Genomic DNA, 19,416 nt, shown 5'->3' on the forward strand with positions numbered 1-19,416 from the left:
ACAAGAGAAATAAACGGGAAATAAAACTGGGATAAACAGTGAAAAACAGCCATCTCTACAACCCTCTGGGCCAGAGGTCTCACCCCAAACAATATAATAGTGCCTAGACGCTAAGCACTATAAAAACACAGTTAACATGTAGACACACAATTAGCATTGCATTTTACAGACCATGTTGCACAAAGGTTGCTCTCATTCGCTAGACCCATGATACCAATCTTTGTACTGCAATGGTGTCGTTTCAGCATATGATGTGAAGTCAAATGATTCAGATCAGCCCCAACACCCACCACCCAAAGAACAGAAGAGCCCTCCTGTCCTCTAATCTAGTGGCATCAGGAGTCTCATCATAGGTGCCTGATGTCTTGGCACAGTTTACTGGAGTCCCACTAGTCCAGTAGCCACTGGCTAGCTGTCGGAGGGTAATGGTTGGCCAGAGTGCAAGCTTCCTTACCCTGAGGTGCTGTTTGCAATTTCCTTGTCTTCCAAGTGGATGCTCGACAAGCCTTGCACCACAGCTGGTCCTCTGCATTCAGGCTGCTGACTGTTGCCTTTGATCCTCCACACCAGAATCCATCCATCACTGAGAAAACTCTAAAGTTCAGACGTGGTGAGCAAGCTTCCTTGCCTTTCCACCACGGACACACAGCTGGCTTCTGTCGATGCTTGTTAGAACTGAAGATCAGTCTTGAACAATCACTGACCACTCAGGCTAGACTTTTATCACCTCTCATTCATAGGCTGATCCAACCAGAGGATCAGCTACGTTTGAATCCTGGGTGCCTCTCCAATCATGAAGCACATGTGTGTCATGCTCACTGTGTGTGCAAGGCATGCAAGGATGAGTTACTGTCCTTCAGTACAGGCACTTGATACCAGCCTGGGCTATTCCCTAGAGAGAAATTTTAATTAACTCTAAACTAGGAGGCACTGACTATCAGCGAACAGAAAGTGGGAGGGGCCCCTCCTAGCAGAATTAGGGCAGTTAAACACAGATAAGAGCAAGTGTCTATCCCCAGCCCACCAGGCTTATCCAAAGAATGGGGAGGGGTACAGAGGAGCTGGAATGTCAAACAACACAATGGCTCACCTCACCATTCTCCCCTAGGGAATCTACTGGCTCTCAAACACCCATCCCAGATAGACAAAGGCAACAGGACCACAGGCAAAGAAGACTGCACAGACTTGATCAGGAGGGTGGCTAGGACCCCCTCCCCCCCAAGGGTACGAGGATACAGGTATCCCTGACTATAGATTTATTGCTGCCACCACTGTCAGCCTAACACCTTCTTGGTAGAGAGGGCAGTAGCCACTCTCTGTGAAATGCATGCCCCCTCGACCTCAGAGCTAAGCTCTGGGGTTTCAGTCCTTGTAAACAGGGAGATCCTCAGTAAAAATGCAGGATTGTCATGTTCAATGAGGTAGGGATCTAGAAACCATAGAGTAACTTTTGAGTGACTTGTCTGTAGATCACCATAAGGCAGGGGAAGCATGGTCTCCAGAGACATGCAGAAGACGTACCTCCCCAACAGTGCTACATAAATGGGTGGCACAATCGGTACAACAGGCCCTTTAGTAGCATTCAGTTTATAGGCCCTGGGGACAGGCAGTGCCACTTTACTAGGGACTTACAAGTAAATTAAATATGGCAGTTGGGTATAAGCCAATTCCACCATGTTTTAAGGCGAGACCACAAGCACTTTACCACTGGTTAGCGGTGGTAAACTGCACGGAGTCCTAAGGCCAACAAAAATGAAGTCAGCAACAAAGTGGAGAGTAAGGCAAAACGTCTGGGGGTGACCATGCAGGGAGGGTCAGTTTCGATATGCAGCTTTTGTCATTAAGTCCCTAATCCATACACTAAAAGGCTCCACTGTTGGAGATCTCAATTTTCACATAATGCAGATCTTTGTAAATGCTAAAAAGGTTGAGTCATATTTTTCCAGTGATTGTCTGTCTGGAATCTAGGCGATTTCATGCAGCCAGGCCAGAGAGGCCGATTTCTGGAATTCAGTTCCGCAGGAAACTTTCTTGTATCTCTATGCTTGTGAACAAAATTGTGTAAAGTTAGGAGAGGATAATAAAACAAGTGTTATATCATCATCTCCTGTTTGGTTCTCCAGTAGTTTGAGTTGAGAATGATGTTAATTTGGTGCATTTTTGTGATGACCAATACCAGCCATGCAGCACCTTATAAAAATGAATGGTCTTATCTACAAGGAATTGGTGTAGGCCAGCACTGCAAGTCATTTTGCTGTACAGCCCTATCCCAATCGAAAGGCCGGAATGCACCGTATCCACAAGATATGGTGCATTCCTGTCCTTTCAGCCAGCGCCGGTGCACAAATTTCAGCCGATCGCCAACGCAGGCACCCTTGCACTATGGTGCAAGGTTGTCTGTTTTGTTGGCATGATTGTTTATGTGCACTTCCTGCACAAAAAATATCACAAGAGTCGCTTTTCTTATTCTATGTGTGCTGCAGAATACAGCACACGTGGAAAGAGGACAAAACAAGGAGAAATGTAAACATTTCTCCTCCTTACACCTGCTCTGGAGAGCTGTAAGGTTTTGGCGCTGACCCAGATTTATGCTATGTTGTAAATCTGGAGCAGTGTCAAAAACCATGGGTATTGAGTGGGAACACCCACAGCAATGCCCATGGCATGCCTCTCTGATCCAGTGTGAGGCAACGCAGAGATTTGAGCTGCATTGCCTTACACCATATTGACAAAGCCGTGCAAAGCCGCGCAGGGTGGCTTTGCGTGGCCTTGTAGATTTGGGTCTGCACTGTGCACCACAGGAGCGTCAAAAAAGTGATGCCCTGGTGTCACACGGGGGCTTGTAAGTAAGTCCCTAAATTTAAGGCATTGCTCTCCGAGACCTGTGTCATGCCTGGACAGTATAATCACCAATTAATTTCCTGGAAACTCTTTTCAAAAGTGGTTTTCCTTTGTGTTTTGAGGGTCATTGCAATTGAAATAGAGAAGAGTAGGTCGATGATTGTGCTGTAGAAGCCCAAAACCATTCCTCTGTGCCCCCTGGGTCTTCAGATAGAACTAAGTCGTTGATTCTGGGAGGTCATTTGGGATGAGCCAAGATGAGATTGCATGCAGCGTGATAGTTAGTAGTACTTTCACCACTGTGAGTATCCTAATCAAGATTCCCTTTGAAAGTCTGCAAAAGATTTCATGGGTCCCTCAGATATCAGGTTACTGAATGTGGATATCCCTGCACTGTATTGTACTGTACAGATGGTTCTAAGGCACTCATTTTGAGTTGCCCTCTATAATGCCTGGAATGGAATCTTGGCCACTCTGAATTACCATTGGTGGGGGTCACAGTAATTTTTTGAGGGAAGCAACACCAAGGAATATAGGTTTTGTGGGTATAACGTGAGATTCAGATTTGCATACTGATGTGTGTTCCCTGTATTTTATCTGGTTATTTTATTTGCTTGCAGCTGGTCACCTTCACGGGTAGAATACCACTCAACGGCAATATTCCTGCTAAACAATCATTATGAAGGGCCCAGTAAGGTCTGTCAATGCACTCATCAGCACAAGTCTTTGTCTTTTTCCTTCTTAGAATAAATTCTCTCATCATTACTTTACATCATTGTTCACAGCGTTTCTTTAAAAGTGACAACACTTTCTTCATCTTGCATGGAATCAGTGACATGATTGCAGGGTTTGTCATTCCTCAGGTGCCCTGTATTTGAAAACATTCACATGCCATAATTTCATTGAACCTGTTATTATTCTCATAGCTATTGTGAATTACGCGGGCAAGTGGTCTGACCTGCCTCCTTCTAGAATGGAGTTACAGTAGACATGAAGCAGTAAGACATTAGATACAAGGAAAAAGTACATAAATGTGGAGATTTCATGTACATATGAAATGAGCAGCTAAAACAAAGCAAGAGTCTGATTTAGATGTTGGCGGACGGGTTACTCTGTCACAACCTTGACGATATCCTGTCCACCGAAATCTAAATCCCAGACTATGAAGGGGTTTAGATTTTGGCAGATGGGATATCCATCACCATTGTGACGGAGTAACTCATCCACCAATATCTAAATGAGGCCCAAAATACTCTGTAACTATTTTGTTGGTCTTTCATCTTTAGGTAACTGTATATAAATTAACGCACACCACAAATGAAAAATATTTTTAGGTAATTGATGGAAAATATAATCTTTCACACTCAAACCTCAATTTGTTAATGTATTCATTAAAGATGTCTATGTGTGTGTGTAACCAGTGAATCACAGAATTGAATGCTGATTAGCACAGTGGGGAATAGCTACTTGTGTATTTATGGTGCTACGAGGTCCCTGCCTATGGCAGAAAGCACTGTGAATATGTGTCATTATTTTACAAGAGTACTACACAAAGTATAATAAAGACTACTGCAAAATGTACAAAACGATTGTATTTAAGATACAAGTGCTTTCAAAACATATTTTACTGATACACAATCAGCCTGTACCTAATGCAAACATTTTTATGAGTACTTTTAAGAGATGGACTCCAGAGCTCAGTTTGTAACATCCTTACATTACCTTTCAAAAATAATATATCTTGGTCACCATGAAGGTTCAGCTAACCTCATCAATTAAAGCCAGCACTGTCTGCTAAAAAGCCTTCACATTTGTGGATTAATTCATTGCACATATTAACATTTCTTTCTGGTAGCTGGAACCCTGGTAAGAAGGCTTCTTTCTTACTTAACTCACTGTCCCACCATAGGCTTCATGGTCCCAGCTCAATTCGTCCCCTTGTTTACATCTGAGCTCCTAGTTCTGCCCTGTACAGGTTCCACTAAAACATTTCCATGCATGAATCCTTGTTTATTCTTGTTGGAGTCATAAACAGAAACCACTACTAATGTATTTTCATGTGTGATGATTTTAATTAAAGCATGCCTCCCTTCCTGGCCAGACCATATTTTACTACTCTTAATACCTCTTTGTGGTAGTGTTGTAAGCTGAGGATTCGGATGCCCCACAGCTCAATTTTAATGTGTTGCGTGAGTAAAGGTCTTGCCCACACAATCCTTGCTCAATTAGTCCATCTCACTTGGTGACAAATGTATTTCTTGGATCAGTGCTATGTCCAGTGATTTTATAGTCAAATAGGAAAGAAATAGGAAACAGGAGGGTGAGTTTCTTCAGAGCACCAAGCCAGTGATTCCCTATTTTTACACACTTTCCAAAACTCATAAGAATGGAGCACACCTCCAAAACATCCCATCATTTCGAGAATAAGTTCTCTATTAGAACCTCTGTCCCAGTTCTGTAACCATTTTTTGAAACCTCTGGTGCAAAAAACTGAAACCTATATACAGGATACCAAAGACCTTCTGACTCTCACCCAAGATATGAGATTTGATGAAGAAAATAGGATGTTAATAGGGCTTGATGTTGAGTCTTTACACCAGCCTTCCTAAGGAGGATACCCTGGAAATCATCCGGGAATCTTTAGAGAGTTTAGAACAGATCCACACTATAACCAGGGAATTCATACAAGAATGAGCCAGACAAGCACTTACGAAGACGTTTTTTTTCATTTGAGGAGACATTATTCTTACAAATATATGGCACTGCAATGGGCTGCTCCTTTGCTCCAAGTGTGGCCGGTCTGTATATGTACAACTTTCAAAACAGACATATTTTGAGCAATAATAATCCATATATGCCTCACATAAAGGTAGGCAAGTGCTAGATAGATGATAATCTATTGATTTAGTCAGGAAGAACAGAAACCACCACTGACTTCATCATATGGCTTAATTATTGCGGTAATAACTTGAGGTTTACACACACCATCAGTAATAAATTCCTGACATTTCTGGATATAAGAATTTTCCCAGAGCATGGAATTTTGCATAACAACACCTATCAGAAAATCCATAGATTAAAACAGTCTATTGAGTTGTGTAGATTCCACCCTCGTCCTCTAAGGAAGAACCTTCTGTCAGCTACGACTCTGCAGGAATTGCAGTAGGTTGTTAGATTTTAGAAAGCATGCTGGATCCCTAGTAAAGTAATAGAGGGCATGAAAATACCCAGAACACATTATACAGTCCACTAAGAAAAGGGCTAGTAATCAGAACAGAGACACTCTTTTAGTAACTACAAACAGGCGAATCTGGTATGTGTCACCGCATACAATTTTGCATCAGAAAGTGTAAAAAGAATTATAAGTAAAAATGGTCATATCATGAGCACTGGCACATAAACTGGGAATGCCCCTTGTTTGCACACAAACAAGCAAGAAATTTAAGAGACACCTGGTCAACAAATGTCCAAGAACATTCCAAATGACTGACCCCGCTATAGACAGAACCTTGTGCCTGTCCACAATAGTAGGCAACTACCCATGCAGACAGTGTCATTTCTGCCCACTTGCATTGAGTACTAACGCCACTGATCTAGGTCTTCCACACCTTGGCAGCTCTGCAGACATACAAATTGCAATTCACAGTGGGTAATTTACATGATTCAATGCCCATGCGGGGATAGGTACATCAGAATGACTACACGCAAGGTAAAAACAAGTTTATGTGAACATAGAAGTAACATACGTTGTAGACGAATGACGACACAAATGTCACAACACTATATTTCAAAAGGACATACAACACTTGATTTGCAATTGGTTGCAATTGAACAAATAGATGGGGACAGCAAACCCACAGATAAGATACTGTAAGAAAGGGGGAAACCTTGGATATACAGATTATAAACACATACAAAAAGTCTGATTGATGACATTCCTTGGGGACGTATACTCGAAATATGCCCGTACCATCAGATCTGAATCTGCCTACAGGGACACGCTATGATCATATCCACATACTAGGGAACTTGTCCTCATTCATGGAATGAATACATTACTAGGACACGGATTCTACTCTCGGGACCCTCTCATTTGCCCTTGCTGTTTTTTAACCAGAGTTTACTGACCAGATGAGAACATGTCAGCCCTGTTTACTAATATTCATGAGCATGGGCAGGGCTCACAATACCATTTAGTGAACTCCAAAAATGCAGACTACCCCCAAATTCAGTATTCTCATGAGCCATGGAAAAAGAAAAGATGGACTATTTCAAAATATATATATATGTATATTTTTTAACATATTACAATAAGAGCTATTCTGCCCCACCAACCTGACCTTCAATTTGATTACCCACCTGCCTGGTATAAATGACTCTACGAGGCTTGTTGAAAATAGAGGCTAGTCTATTTTTTTGAAAGGGGTCTTCATCCAAAGTTGATTCACTCCCACGTATCTGAACTGCAAGCATGCTAGGCAGGGCTGGCTCTAGGGCTGTGCAACCGGTGCCACCACACCGGGTGCTGACTTGGGTGGGGGCGCCGTGTATTATGATTTTAAAGCACCTGAAGCAGCGCCCCTTGCCTCCAGCACTTTTCAGGCAACAATAAAAATGTCAAGCTAACTGATGATTAATGTTCTGCCTGGGGAGCGATCAGAGTTTTGAGGGGCACTGTTAAAGGGTGGTAGTGAGGCAATCTGTGATGGTGGTGATCATTGGGGGGGCGCCAACAAACATTGTCGCGCAGGGCACCACCAGTGCTAAGGCCGGCCCTGATGCTAGGGATGCAGGCCAAGGTCTAGCCTTCCACCAGTAACATGTCAGACCGCATGCTTGTGGCTGATGAACAAGGCGGGACTGTGGGGCCCGCATCTCTTCCTATGCTCATGGAAATGGGCTTATAACAAGCCCACTCTGACACTTCAGCAACATGCAGGGCCGGGAGGACCAACATAAGGTTACAAGCAGGGTGTGGACTCTTAAAGAACGCTGGGAATTAACCCTATATTTTTCCATAGATTAAGCACAGCAGTATATATATTAGAGACATTTGTCTCTTTCAGTGTGTGAATACAGAGCCTGCCCTCACCCAGACATCCTATGAAGCCTTGAGTATTAACAGGGCAATATAGGTTCTATCATCGATGTTTATTGCATGTCAGTGTGTTTTTACCAGGGGATTTTACAGAGGGGTCTAAGTCAGTAATAACATGACTGTGTATGACGTGGGCCCAACAAATGATTAATGAGGTCCCCACGCGATATCTATCAAATTCAACATTTGTTTATTTCTGTTTACCTTTCTCTCCCCTTAGGGATTCGGAATGCAACTAGGGGAATTCCCCCAGGTGTTGGTAAGAACATGGTTAAATAAGTGTTTACATAAATAATTTTGCATCACTTACTGGTAAAATTTACCAAGATATTGAAGGAATTACATTTTTTTTAAAGTAGTCCTGAAGGAAGCCCAGTGACCGAATGGGCACAATATAGGGTTGAAACATATTGATCTAGAGTTCAGGGGTCATAACATACCCTTGGAAGCCACCAATTTAGTTTATATTTAACCTTGCCATAGATACTCTGAACAAAGATATCAGATTGAGGAATCTGCTGACAATTTTAGTATTTTTGATCCCTTAATACACAGGTGCTCCACTTAGAAACTGCTCTGAGCCCGCCCACTCACAGTTGCAGAGGCCGAGGGTCCAATGATGAAGCATGCTGTGGGTGGTACCTGTGGGTGAGGATCCTACTAAATAATCTAAGCAATTTTTTAGGGTCCCCCAACTACCATTTAGCAGCGGTTGAGAGCATGGTGTTTGTGCACTCTCAATGTGCTTAGTTCTTATGTGGGTGACAATGGTTGTATGTCATGTATTATTTATTCTGTGGTTGTCTAACACGCCTCCTTCACTGCAGGTTGCTCCGTCAGTAGGACTGTCTTTGCCACACAATGCTAAATAACTCATTCCAGCCTCTCATGTTTAGCATGCAATTGATCTACTGTCTTCTTGGTAGGGGTACTGTCAACCCTTTTTTCCTGCAGTTGCACGGTCTCCAGCTACTGTCAGTTGTGGAGTGCCCATAGCAGCCTATTACAGGAATTCCAAAACTTTTCTAACTTATGGTTCATATAGTTATTTGTGCTTCTTATCCATGGTGAGGAGCATTGTAGTTAATTTCAGCAGGCCATATCGGATATCCCATGTATGCAGCAGTGGGTACAGTGCCAGAAACTGTGTGCATTTAGTGTCACTGTCTTGTGAGAAGTTGTCTAAGGCATATATCTTGGAAATCTTGAAAGTGAAGCAGCCATTCTTTTTGTTTGCCATTGTGATCACCTGTTCCACCTGCTGGTGTCATAGAAAGCAAACAATAAACAGTCCACATACATTGTTTGTCATTGGTCACATGGACTTGATTCTATGGGCCCTCTGGAGCTGCATAGGTGAGTGGAACATTTGTCCCATTTGTTATGGATTCAAAAGTCGAGAACAAAATATCATGTCTCATTCCTACCCAGATAAAATTCACTGACTCAGCTATTGTTTTGACGGCTCTCGTTTTCAAGATGTGACTTTCTTATGTAGGTTTCACAGTTCTTGTCCCCAGTCAGGTGCTTGAGCCAGTTGTTTTAGGTGGCCTTCCATAGCCTCCATTCTCTTGTCTGTCACATCTAGCCTGGTCTGGAAAGATGCTATGTCAGCTTTCATAGACTTCAAATCAGTAACTCTCTCCTGAGTACTATCTTACACAGTTCCTAGAGTTGACTTTATGGATGCCAGTTTTTCCATTAACGACTCCAACCTGGCTTTTGTCTTTTTACTGGGTGCTTTTTACTGGGTGCAGTGGAGCTCTGTGAGAGTTTCAGTCCACCCATCACCTCTTCATTTTAGTTTACACATGTGACATTTACAATCAGATGTAACCAAAGGTCTAGGGTCAGAGATACTAGACACCGCTGATATGGCAATGCAAGCGCTGGCCAGCGGTTCTACAGCAGCCAGAAAAACTGTTGCAAAGTGTATGCTTGATTCACCTTCTAAGCAAGGTGCATCCAGGAGGTATACGTTTCTTTCCCAGTTGGTCTCAGAATCAGACTCATTCTGAGCTCAGGAGTGTCTCAGGAAGCTACCACACTAGTTCCCAGATAGGTGTGAATATGTTTATTGGCAGTATGACCACAACTTTACTCATGCTGAGCTTTCCGCTCATGTGCCATTGCTGTGCAGGATAGCACCTGAGTGGCAAGACGAGGGCAAGTAAAGTTATTATTACAATGATCTCTTTTCCCAGAGGGACTGCACTGTAGTATGCCATGTAACTCGATTACCATCAAATAGATTAATCATGTGGAATATAAACAGGTGTGCATTAGGAACAAGCAGATATTATATAGCCTTAGAACCCGCCGTAGCGGGCTCTACCGGCTATTAAAGGCCCGCTCCCCGCGTTAAATGCCCGAGCCGAAGGCGAGGGCATTTAACAAGAGAGAGGGACTTTAATAGCCGGTAGAGCCCGCTACGGCGGGTTCTAAGGCTATTAGAACATTCTGCCACTCAGGGCAGAATGTTCTATTAAAAAAAAAAAATGTTCACGGGATTAAAATCCCCTCGGGCTCCGTGAGGCTTTGTTCACAGCTGTTGCTGTGAACAAAGCGAACATTGGAATGTTGGCGCTGCGGGCTTTTACCGGCCAGTAAAAGCCCGCAGCACTCCATTGTTTTCAATGGAGCCCCCAGCATTCCAATGTTCTAATATTGAATATTTTCAGGACCCTTCGGGTACCAAGTGGGGTAAAATGGGAAACCTCGCCACTCAGACCCATCACAAATAGGACCATCAAGGTGCTCAGACCAAAAATATAAAGTCACAAATTATAGTGGGTCAGAGTTCCACAGATTCACCTAGTACTGTAGCACAATTGACAGAAGCAACAATTTGGGTAATGTACTTTGTTTATGTCAGCAACAGTACCTTGCACGGTTGGTAGCAGCAGCCAAGGATGGAGCAAATGGTGGATACCATGACTGTTAGTCTATAGCTTGCCTCCACACACAGAGCATTGCCAAGCACCTTGAAGCAATCTAGAACAATATTGTCTCACGGGTAGCACTATCTGAAATGAGGGTGTGCTTGGTGCTGTCTCAGAAGACAATCAGAATAACAAGAAAATGTGGAAGCAGTAGCTGCAGCTTCAGTTCGCCATAAATGATGATGCTCATAAGATAGCTGCTATCTTCAGTCCTACTCAAGATATTGTATTGTATTGTAATTGTAATAGTATTTATATAGCGCTTACTACCCCTGACGAGGCATCAAAGCGCTTTTCGGTGAGTAGCACGCTACTCCGGAACCTAAAAGGAATTAGTGGTGGATTAGTATAGGGAAATACAAGTATTATTTTATTATGAGTTAATTTGAACCGCGGATATGTGGGTTTGTTAGTTGGACTGACTGGAATAATGGAGGGGTAGAGGAGGGAAGAATCCAGAAGTGTTAATTGGGAGTTTATAGTAATAGGATAAGGCTTGGGATGAGTAAAGGGGGCATGGAGGAGTGAACAGTCTGTGGAAGGGGTCGGGGGGATCATAGTAGCAGGAGGAGCTTTGGATGAGTCAAAGGTGAGATAAATGAGGGAGAATTTAGTAGGGTTGTTTGGGAGATCATGGTAGTAAACAGAGGTTTGGGTGCGTTAGATGGGGAAGAGGAGGGAAGAGCTTAGGCAGGGTTATTTAGGTAATGAAAGTAGTAGAATGGATTTAGGATGAGTCAGAGTTGGGATGGAGGATAGATTGATAGAGACATGACATATGGTGATGGGTAGACAAGGTAAAGCTTGCAAGAGAGTACAAATATAATATTTTTTTAATATAATTTTATATATATATATATATATATACACACACATTTTTTGATCATTTTAATTTAATTTATTCATTATTGTTAATATATTTTTTTAAATGTACTTATAATTTGAATTTTATTTATAGATTTTATTTTATTTTTCTTTCATTTTTTCTATAGTACAGTAGGACTAGAGTAATAAAGAAACAGATATGTAAATACATAGTAAGGGAATATATGTCCAAGGAATATAATAATGGGTATAATATGAGAAGAAAAGTATGTAGCATCATGCACTCCTTTGGAGTTTGACTCAACAGAGACGTTTTAAGGCATGAGCAAAGTGGGCCCTGGCCCAGGGCCCCAGCCGTTCAAGGAGCCCTCGATACAGCCAGCTCTGTTCTGCATATCGTTTTCCTTTTATTTATTTTTAATGTGGATGATGTAAATGAGTCTATTACAGACATTTTGCAGAGAAATGTTTTGTTTTTCAACATCATGCAATATCCATGAAAATGTTTCTTTTATATAAAAACTGGACCCCACAGTTGAGAAAGGGGAGGGGGAGTCACAAATATTATTTGTAATAATATTAGTGAATTGTTGTTGTATTATTATATTGAAAACACACGCCACTATCCCTGAATATTGGATGGTAAAACGTTAGAACTTGGACCTGTGTGCCTGTATACTGTCAGTGACCTGGCCATAGAGGATTATAATTTCAAAGCCGTTCTGAAAAGGGGCCCACAAAATAGGTTTGGGCCCTCGAAATCCTTAGGATGTCCCTGGTACTCAAAGTCAGAATTAGGGCACAAAAAATGTACACAGCGTTTCCAGTTTCTACAAATTGTGCACACTTATAATCCTTTTTTTTTGGGAGCGTTGGTGCAGAAGGGGGTCAGAGAATCACTTTCTCGAGTCTTTAGTACACACAATGACTCAAAAAATCTTTGAGTTACTATATGTTTGTTGACAAAAAGAGCTCGGAAACACAGACTACGTTTCCAAGTTCTGCTGTTTCCAACACATAGACTAACTCGGATATTTTTCGAATTAATAAATGCCCTAAATATTGGAGGAAGGCCCTTCTGTGCCAGGGCAGCACCGACAACGGAATCATGAGACGCCCCAATGTCTTAAGTGGAAGAATTTGTGGAGCAAAACATTGAAGCACAGTAGCAGAGACGGATTTTGCACAATATTCTTATTTACATGCAGCAAAAATTATAACTGGGTGCAAAAACCCTACCATATACCGTGTGCAAACTGTATTTCTCTGGGTGCTTTTTTCGCCCGACACTACCACAGCACTCGGGTTGCGGCCACTAGTGTCTTAAATTAATGTTCAGTGATCTTGGACAGCCAGAAGGAAAACTCCCAACAACTCGACGAAAGAATGTCCTGGTTGTCCCATGTGCACATTGAAGCCAAGGTCGAGACCAATGAAATACGTGGAGATACCAGAAAATGGCAGCACGAAAGCCAGAAGAGATAAGGATGGAGACGGCAGACATAGGAAGAACTCGGGTAGCAGTGAGAGAGGAACCAAGGCATATCTTATCTGGCAGCCCGAAGATTAACACAGAGGATCCATGCCAAAAAGCACAACCCTATTCCAGAGACTGTCACGTAGAGAAAAGACAATAGAAAATGAATTATACCAACTTCAGCTAAATTTCGTATCAAGGAGATGGCATAAAGGGGTATAATTCAACGTAATTCTTAATATTTTAGTTGTTTTCAGCCTATCATTTATTGCACTCCTGTAACTAAGGTGATAAAGGTTTGTAGAAGAAATAGCTAAGGCAATAATGTTAGCGAGAGCCCTAAAGAGGTTTTTTTTTTGCAGTTTTATATAGCGCGAACTCGACCCGAAGGTATTGCAGCGTTTTACATGAGCACGAGTTACATTACACAACGACACGTACATTTTGGTAGGCGCAGGGAGAGTAAGTGATGTGCCCCAATTCACCGGGTGTTGAGTCGACACCAAGACTCGAACCTCGTTTCGCAGCTCCAAAGTTGTCAGCTCTGGCCATTACACATCTTCCTCTCGCTGGTTTTGTGACATGAAAAATGCTTTTTGGGATGTACAAAGCCCAAACTGCGATTTGGTAACTTGTTACCGAATCGCAGTTTGGGTTTTGCGATTCGGTATTAGGAACGGACGTTTCAAGGGCGTCCCTTCCTAATACCGAATCCAAATGGTATGTATGATTGTTTTGTGACCGCGAATGGGTGCTAACCCATTCGCATGCCTTTGTGAATGGCAGCGAAAATATTTTTTCAAAGCAGGCAGTGGTCCCAAGAACCACTGCCTGCTCTGAAAAGATAAAAGGAAAAGTTTTCATTTTTGATTTTGAAATGCATCTCGTTTTCCTTTAAGGTAAACGGGCTGCATTTAAAAAATAAAAAAAAATACTTTATTTAAAAGCAGTCACAGACATGGTGGTCTGCTGCCTCCAGCAGGCCACCATCCCTGTGAGGGCGGCCATTCCTAATGGGGTCGCAAATTGCGACCTCCCCTATGAATTTTCATGAGGTGGGTCATTTGCGACCGGATTGGGAATTGCAAACAGTGTAAAGTACACTGTTGTACATCCGGTTTTACGACTCGCAAATTGCGAGTCACTGAGATTCTCAGTTTGTGAGTCGGAAAACCGTATCTTTGTACACGTGGCCCTAAGTGTCTTAAAAATATTTTGAAATTCATGACAGCTTGCCTTTTTTCACTCACACGCCATTGATTGCTTAGCATGCGTATGTTTGTGTCTGTGCACACTCACCGTCTCTGTGACTTGCATTCCAGCATCAGCTAATATCTGAGCAAGGATTTTCTCTCGATCCTTCAGTACTTTCATCTTCTCTTTCACGAAGTACTTGGGGATGGGAATCTCCAGGTTTTGCTTGAAGAGGGTGGGGGGAGAAAAAGTGTGACATATAAATGTTAAATAATAATTCAGAAGTAATCTTGCAAGTATAGCACACAGGGAGTGGTGACATTCATTGCTGACAGGTGGGATCTAGTAGGAAGGGTTAGGGCCAGCAGGCTACATGTTGCCTAGAGAGAGAGTCATGGTTTAGTGTAAAAGGTCTGTCTTGGGAAGAATGTGTGGTTTACATTGGAGGACGTGTGATCTAGGGAAAGATGGGTGCTCTATTGGACGAGCAGTGGTAGAGTGGAGGAGCAATGATCCAATAGATCTCCCCAGAGGAGGCTAACACAGAATGTTTGACAGAAGAATTTTGATCTCCTGGGGGAAGTGTTTTCTAGTGTAGTCTAGCGGATGAGGGCTATGAAAGTTATGTGCACCAGTGGGCAAAATACTGTCTAGTAGAGCAGTTGTGGTCTAGTGGATGTTGTGCGATCGTGCATGGTTGGTCTGGTCTAGTGCAGGATATGCAGTACCGCATTGATCATGAAGTCTGTGCTTCAGTAAAGGAGGGGGTACTTCTACTAGACAATGAGTTCTCAATAGAAGGGATAATGTGATCTAACTAAAGAGGCATATTCTATTTTAAAATGTGTGATTCTGTGTCAAATGTGGTCTAATGGAGATTTGCCATTTCATTCAGGAGCTATAGTCTAGTAGAAGTGTGTGGTCTATGTAACTAAACATCATCTAGTCTAGAGGTTGTGTCCTAGTCAAGGCGATGCTGTTAAATTGATGAAGTGCGAGCTGGTCAAATGTATGGTCTCATAAACTGCATGTAATCTAGAAGACAAATGAGGAGCCTACTCTAGAAGTTGCGGTCTACTGTCAGTAATGTGGCCTAAAGCAAGAGGTGTTGAGTGATCAGTCATTAATTTGTTTAAAAAATTGCATGGGCCATAGGTTTTTTTTAAAAGCCTGCCACTGGTGCTTCTGAATGCTGGAGTTGCTCAATACCAACGATGCCTAGTCTTGATTCCACCAACTTTCATTTCTTTTCTCTTTATCTCACTTCCAAAGTTTCTTTTTCGCCTCTGTTTTCTCACTTTGTTGCTATTTTTGCATATTTAATCTGCTGCATTCTCTCTTTCCTTTCTATCTTGCTCTGGGTTAAAGTCTGATGCTGAAAAATAAGTAATATCAGTCCCTAAAATGAGTTTCTGGTGCCGTCCACCACCTACACCTATAAGCACAAATTAAGCAGCTGGACTAGTTTAGTCAAACAAGAAATTTAAAGTCAGAAAAGGTCCAGAAAACGGCATGATGGCCAGGAAATGGACAATATCTTACAAACATGTACTGTCATTTAGAGGTGTGATCTAGACTTAGGGCCATGTCCTTTAGTGGGAAGTGTAATAGGAGCTATATTTGAAAATTGGGTATGGTGGAAAAAGTGTTTTCTGTGGAGGGGAAATGGTCTACTGTAGGTATAGTGCAGAAATGGAAATGGGATACAGGATGTGTGGCTTAGGGAAGGAGGTTTAGTAATACAGTAGTGTGGTCTCGAGGCTAATGTGGTCTGTTGTTTGAAGGTATGGCCTATGGTAAGATGTAGAGGCACATGATCTGGAATTAAGAGTTCAATTCCTTACTCATAAACCTGCTATTCCAGAGTTTTGGTCTACTGGTCTTTCATCCACTCTGTTGGCAGTAAGAAGAACATTAAATTGCATGCAATATACCTGGAGCTGCTGTCTATATTCGTGGTTCTTGTTGTCAGCACATGAAGGCCACATATAAAATTAGACAGAGTATGTTATAAAATTAGAGGAAGGTATTTTCTGCCAACCACTTTGACCATTAGCCAAAGGACTGTCATTGTTGACAACATTGCTTACCTGATCAAGGCACTGTTATTTCTGTCGCACCTCACATTAACCATGGCATATCAAGGTCACTGGGATCAATAAAAATGGATATTGCCCTGACTTGCATTAATTTCATTGACCTCAGGTCCTGTTAGTATTACAGTCACAACTAGGTGATCAACAGTACTATGCAAGGTCTCTCATTGTGCTCAAGAAATGTCAGTTTCACCTAAGTGCCTTCTCATAGATGTAGTAACATACCAGGATGTTCACAAAACTCAAGCACTAAGGATATTACTCATCACCCTCTCAGGGTCTGCAGTCCTATGCCAGTGCACTCAGGCACTACAGTTACTACCCAGACCCTTTGCCCCTTCATCTGAGCTTTAGTATTCTGTAGATTGGAAGGATACTCACTGGGCTCATCTTGAAATCCTGCAAGATGTCATCGAAGTAATGGAACTCAGACATCTCCAGCTCCACCATCTCATTCTTCAACTCAAGGATGCGCCCCATCACTCCATCCAGCACCAGGCGGACCACTCGTCGCTTCTGTGGGTGTGTCATTTGGTCAAAGGCAATCTCCAGGCTGCGAAAGATCTGAACATATTTGATGTAGAAGGTGGCCAGCATCTGGAAGATCACCAGACGGTCCTTTTGAGGCTTTGTGGGCTTGTCTGAGGCTTCCTGCTGGAGCAGGTGGCCCAGTGCCTCCTGTGCTTCCACCCATACTTTATTATAGGTACTGTAAAAAAGAAGAGGGAAATCGTACTATGAGGTTTGGTATTATAAAACCATTGACCATCTCCAACTTATGTTTATCCACCCAGAAACCAAAGTTTTAGTGAGATAATATTTACAGGCACCCATCAAGTGACTGGAAAATTACCCATCAATATTTAGATATTCACTCATACAGTAATTAGAGAAAGTGATCCACCCTAAAACCAGAGAAGCAAACAACCATCCAAAAATAAGATAGAGTAGCCCAAATACAAATTATCCATACACAAATTAGAGACCATGTCTCATGCACATGCAAAAGTCCTGAAATCAAGAACTAAGAGCTATACACTCAGCCAGAAACTGAGGAGAGTAAATCATACCTGTTTCAAAGACAAACACTCAGGGGCAGCTCCTCCATGAGGATGAAGGAGCGTCGCCCCCGCCATCAGCGGCAGCTGCAAAACCTTTACAAGGAAACAATAATAAACAGTGTTTATTATCGTTTCCTTCTAAAGGGGCGGGATCACAGAGGTGACGAGCGCATCTGTGTTTGGCCATCCGTCTCGGGCTTCGCAAACACACATGCGCACACGGCTCTCTCCAGCCCAGCAACATAGTTGCTGAGCTGGAGAGAGAGTGCACATGCTTTCGATATTACATGCTCCCAGTATGCCTGAGAGTGCACTGGCTGGGCACCCCGCCCCCTTTAACGCCAGCAAGCCACGACTGCAAAACATCTGCAGGAAAATCTATGATGTCCATTCATTCTAAAATAGTAAAGAATTGCTCTTCCATAAATCATAGACAACCATCCACACAGCAAATCTAAGAAAGTTTATTGATTTATTTTTAGTAGTTTGTAGAAATGTCATCTAAAATATTGTACATAAGAGTATTGGCGATAAATAGGATAAATGTGAATAGCTGACATGAACCAAAATATAAGTAGTATTATAAGGGTCACTGAGGTACTGCTATGGGCCGTTGAGAAGCAAAGGCAATCACCGACAATGGAAAAGAATGCCTAAAACTACAATTACTGTTAGATCTGGCATCCTTAGGGTGTTCTTATCCCAGACTTTGAGTCTTTACTTCCTGTTTTGTTGCTGTATCTTTTTGTTGGCATTAGGACTCTGAGCACCTTACCACTGCTGATCAGTGCATGTATTTCTCCCCCTAAAACATAGTAACATTGATGTAAGCACAACTGACATATTTAATTTACCTGTAAGTCCCTTGTAAAGTGGTATATCATATACCCAGGGTGTATAAATTAAATGCTACTCATGGACCTGAAGCACTGATTGTTCCACCCACTTGAGTAGCTCTGTAAACAAGGACTAGGCATGGCACTTCAGAGCCTGCATGTGCAATCTCACTGCCACCCTAACTTGACATTTAATACTCTTGCCAAGCGTCAAACTTCCCTTTTTTATATATAAGCCAGCCCTAAAGTTGGCCCTAAGTACTCCATGGGGCAGGGTGCCATGCAAGTAAAAGGTAGGACATATACTTTTAAGCTTTCATGCTCTAGTAATGAAAAACTGTCCAAGTCATCTTTCGTTACTGTGAAGTCTGCCCCTCTCATAGAGCAGCACTGGGAATTCCTTATAATACATTTAAGCTGTAATTTCTGGATTGAGAGGAGTAGCTGCATCATGTTTAGTACTACTGGATTGGTAGTAATAAAAATCCTTTTTACTGTTACAGCTGGATTTATTATTACTGTTTTAGAAATGGCACATTTACAAAGTGGCCATTTTTCTGCACGCACTGCCCTGTGTGCCTACAGCCTATCTCCAATACATGTCTGGTTTGGGCTTGGTGACAGCTACACTTGTGCATTCCCTCCAGAAACCCACAACACAGTATACTCAGCTGCATCTGCATGCATCAGCATACTTATGGGTCTTCCTGGGGAGGAGGCGGGAAGGGCTCACACTTACACCTCAAAGGGTAGAGACCAGAGTCCACACAAAGGGGCTGATTACCTCCTACTGAGTCTGGAGCTGCGGCTGTCCTAAAAGGGGGACCTGTGCACTTAACAAGTACTCTGTAGTCATCCCCCACATCCAAGGCACTTTATAGTAGAAGTACTGGGTCCCTGACCCACTGAAATCAGTACAATTCTGGACTCATGGAAACGCTGCTGGAGTAAAGACTGCTATGTGCCAGGATTGCCACTCCGCCAGGATTGACTGCTTCCAGGAACTGCTGCTCTGCCTTGCTGTGCTGCCCTGCTGCCTGCTGATC

At 42.5% G+C, this 19,416-nt stretch overlaps 1 protein-coding gene across 3 annotated transcripts in view; it reads right to left on the minus strand.

Moving 5' to 3' along the window:
- Positions 1-19,416, minus strand: part of IQCA1 (IQ motif containing with AAA domain 1) — a 692,773-nt gene that overhangs the window by 597,391 nt on the left and 75,966 nt on the right. For all 3 annotated transcript variants that reach the window (XM_069225557.1, XM_069225559.1, XM_069225558.1), the window contains 2 exons: positions 16,855-17,182; positions 14,483-14,602 (listed from right to left, as the gene is read on the minus strand). In XM_069225557.1, the coding sequence (XP_069081658.1) occupies positions 14,483-14,602; positions 16,855-17,182 (448 nt within the window). The remainder of the gene's footprint in view (positions 1-14,482; positions 14,603-16,854; positions 17,183-19,416) is intronic.

This window comes from Pleurodeles waltl, chromosome 3_1 (assembly GCF_031143425.1).
Source record: "Pleurodeles waltl isolate 20211129_DDA chromosome 3_1, aPleWal1.hap1.20221129, whole genome shotgun sequence".
NCBI lineage: Eukaryota > Metazoa > Chordata > Amphibia > Caudata > Salamandridae > Pleurodeles > Pleurodeles waltl.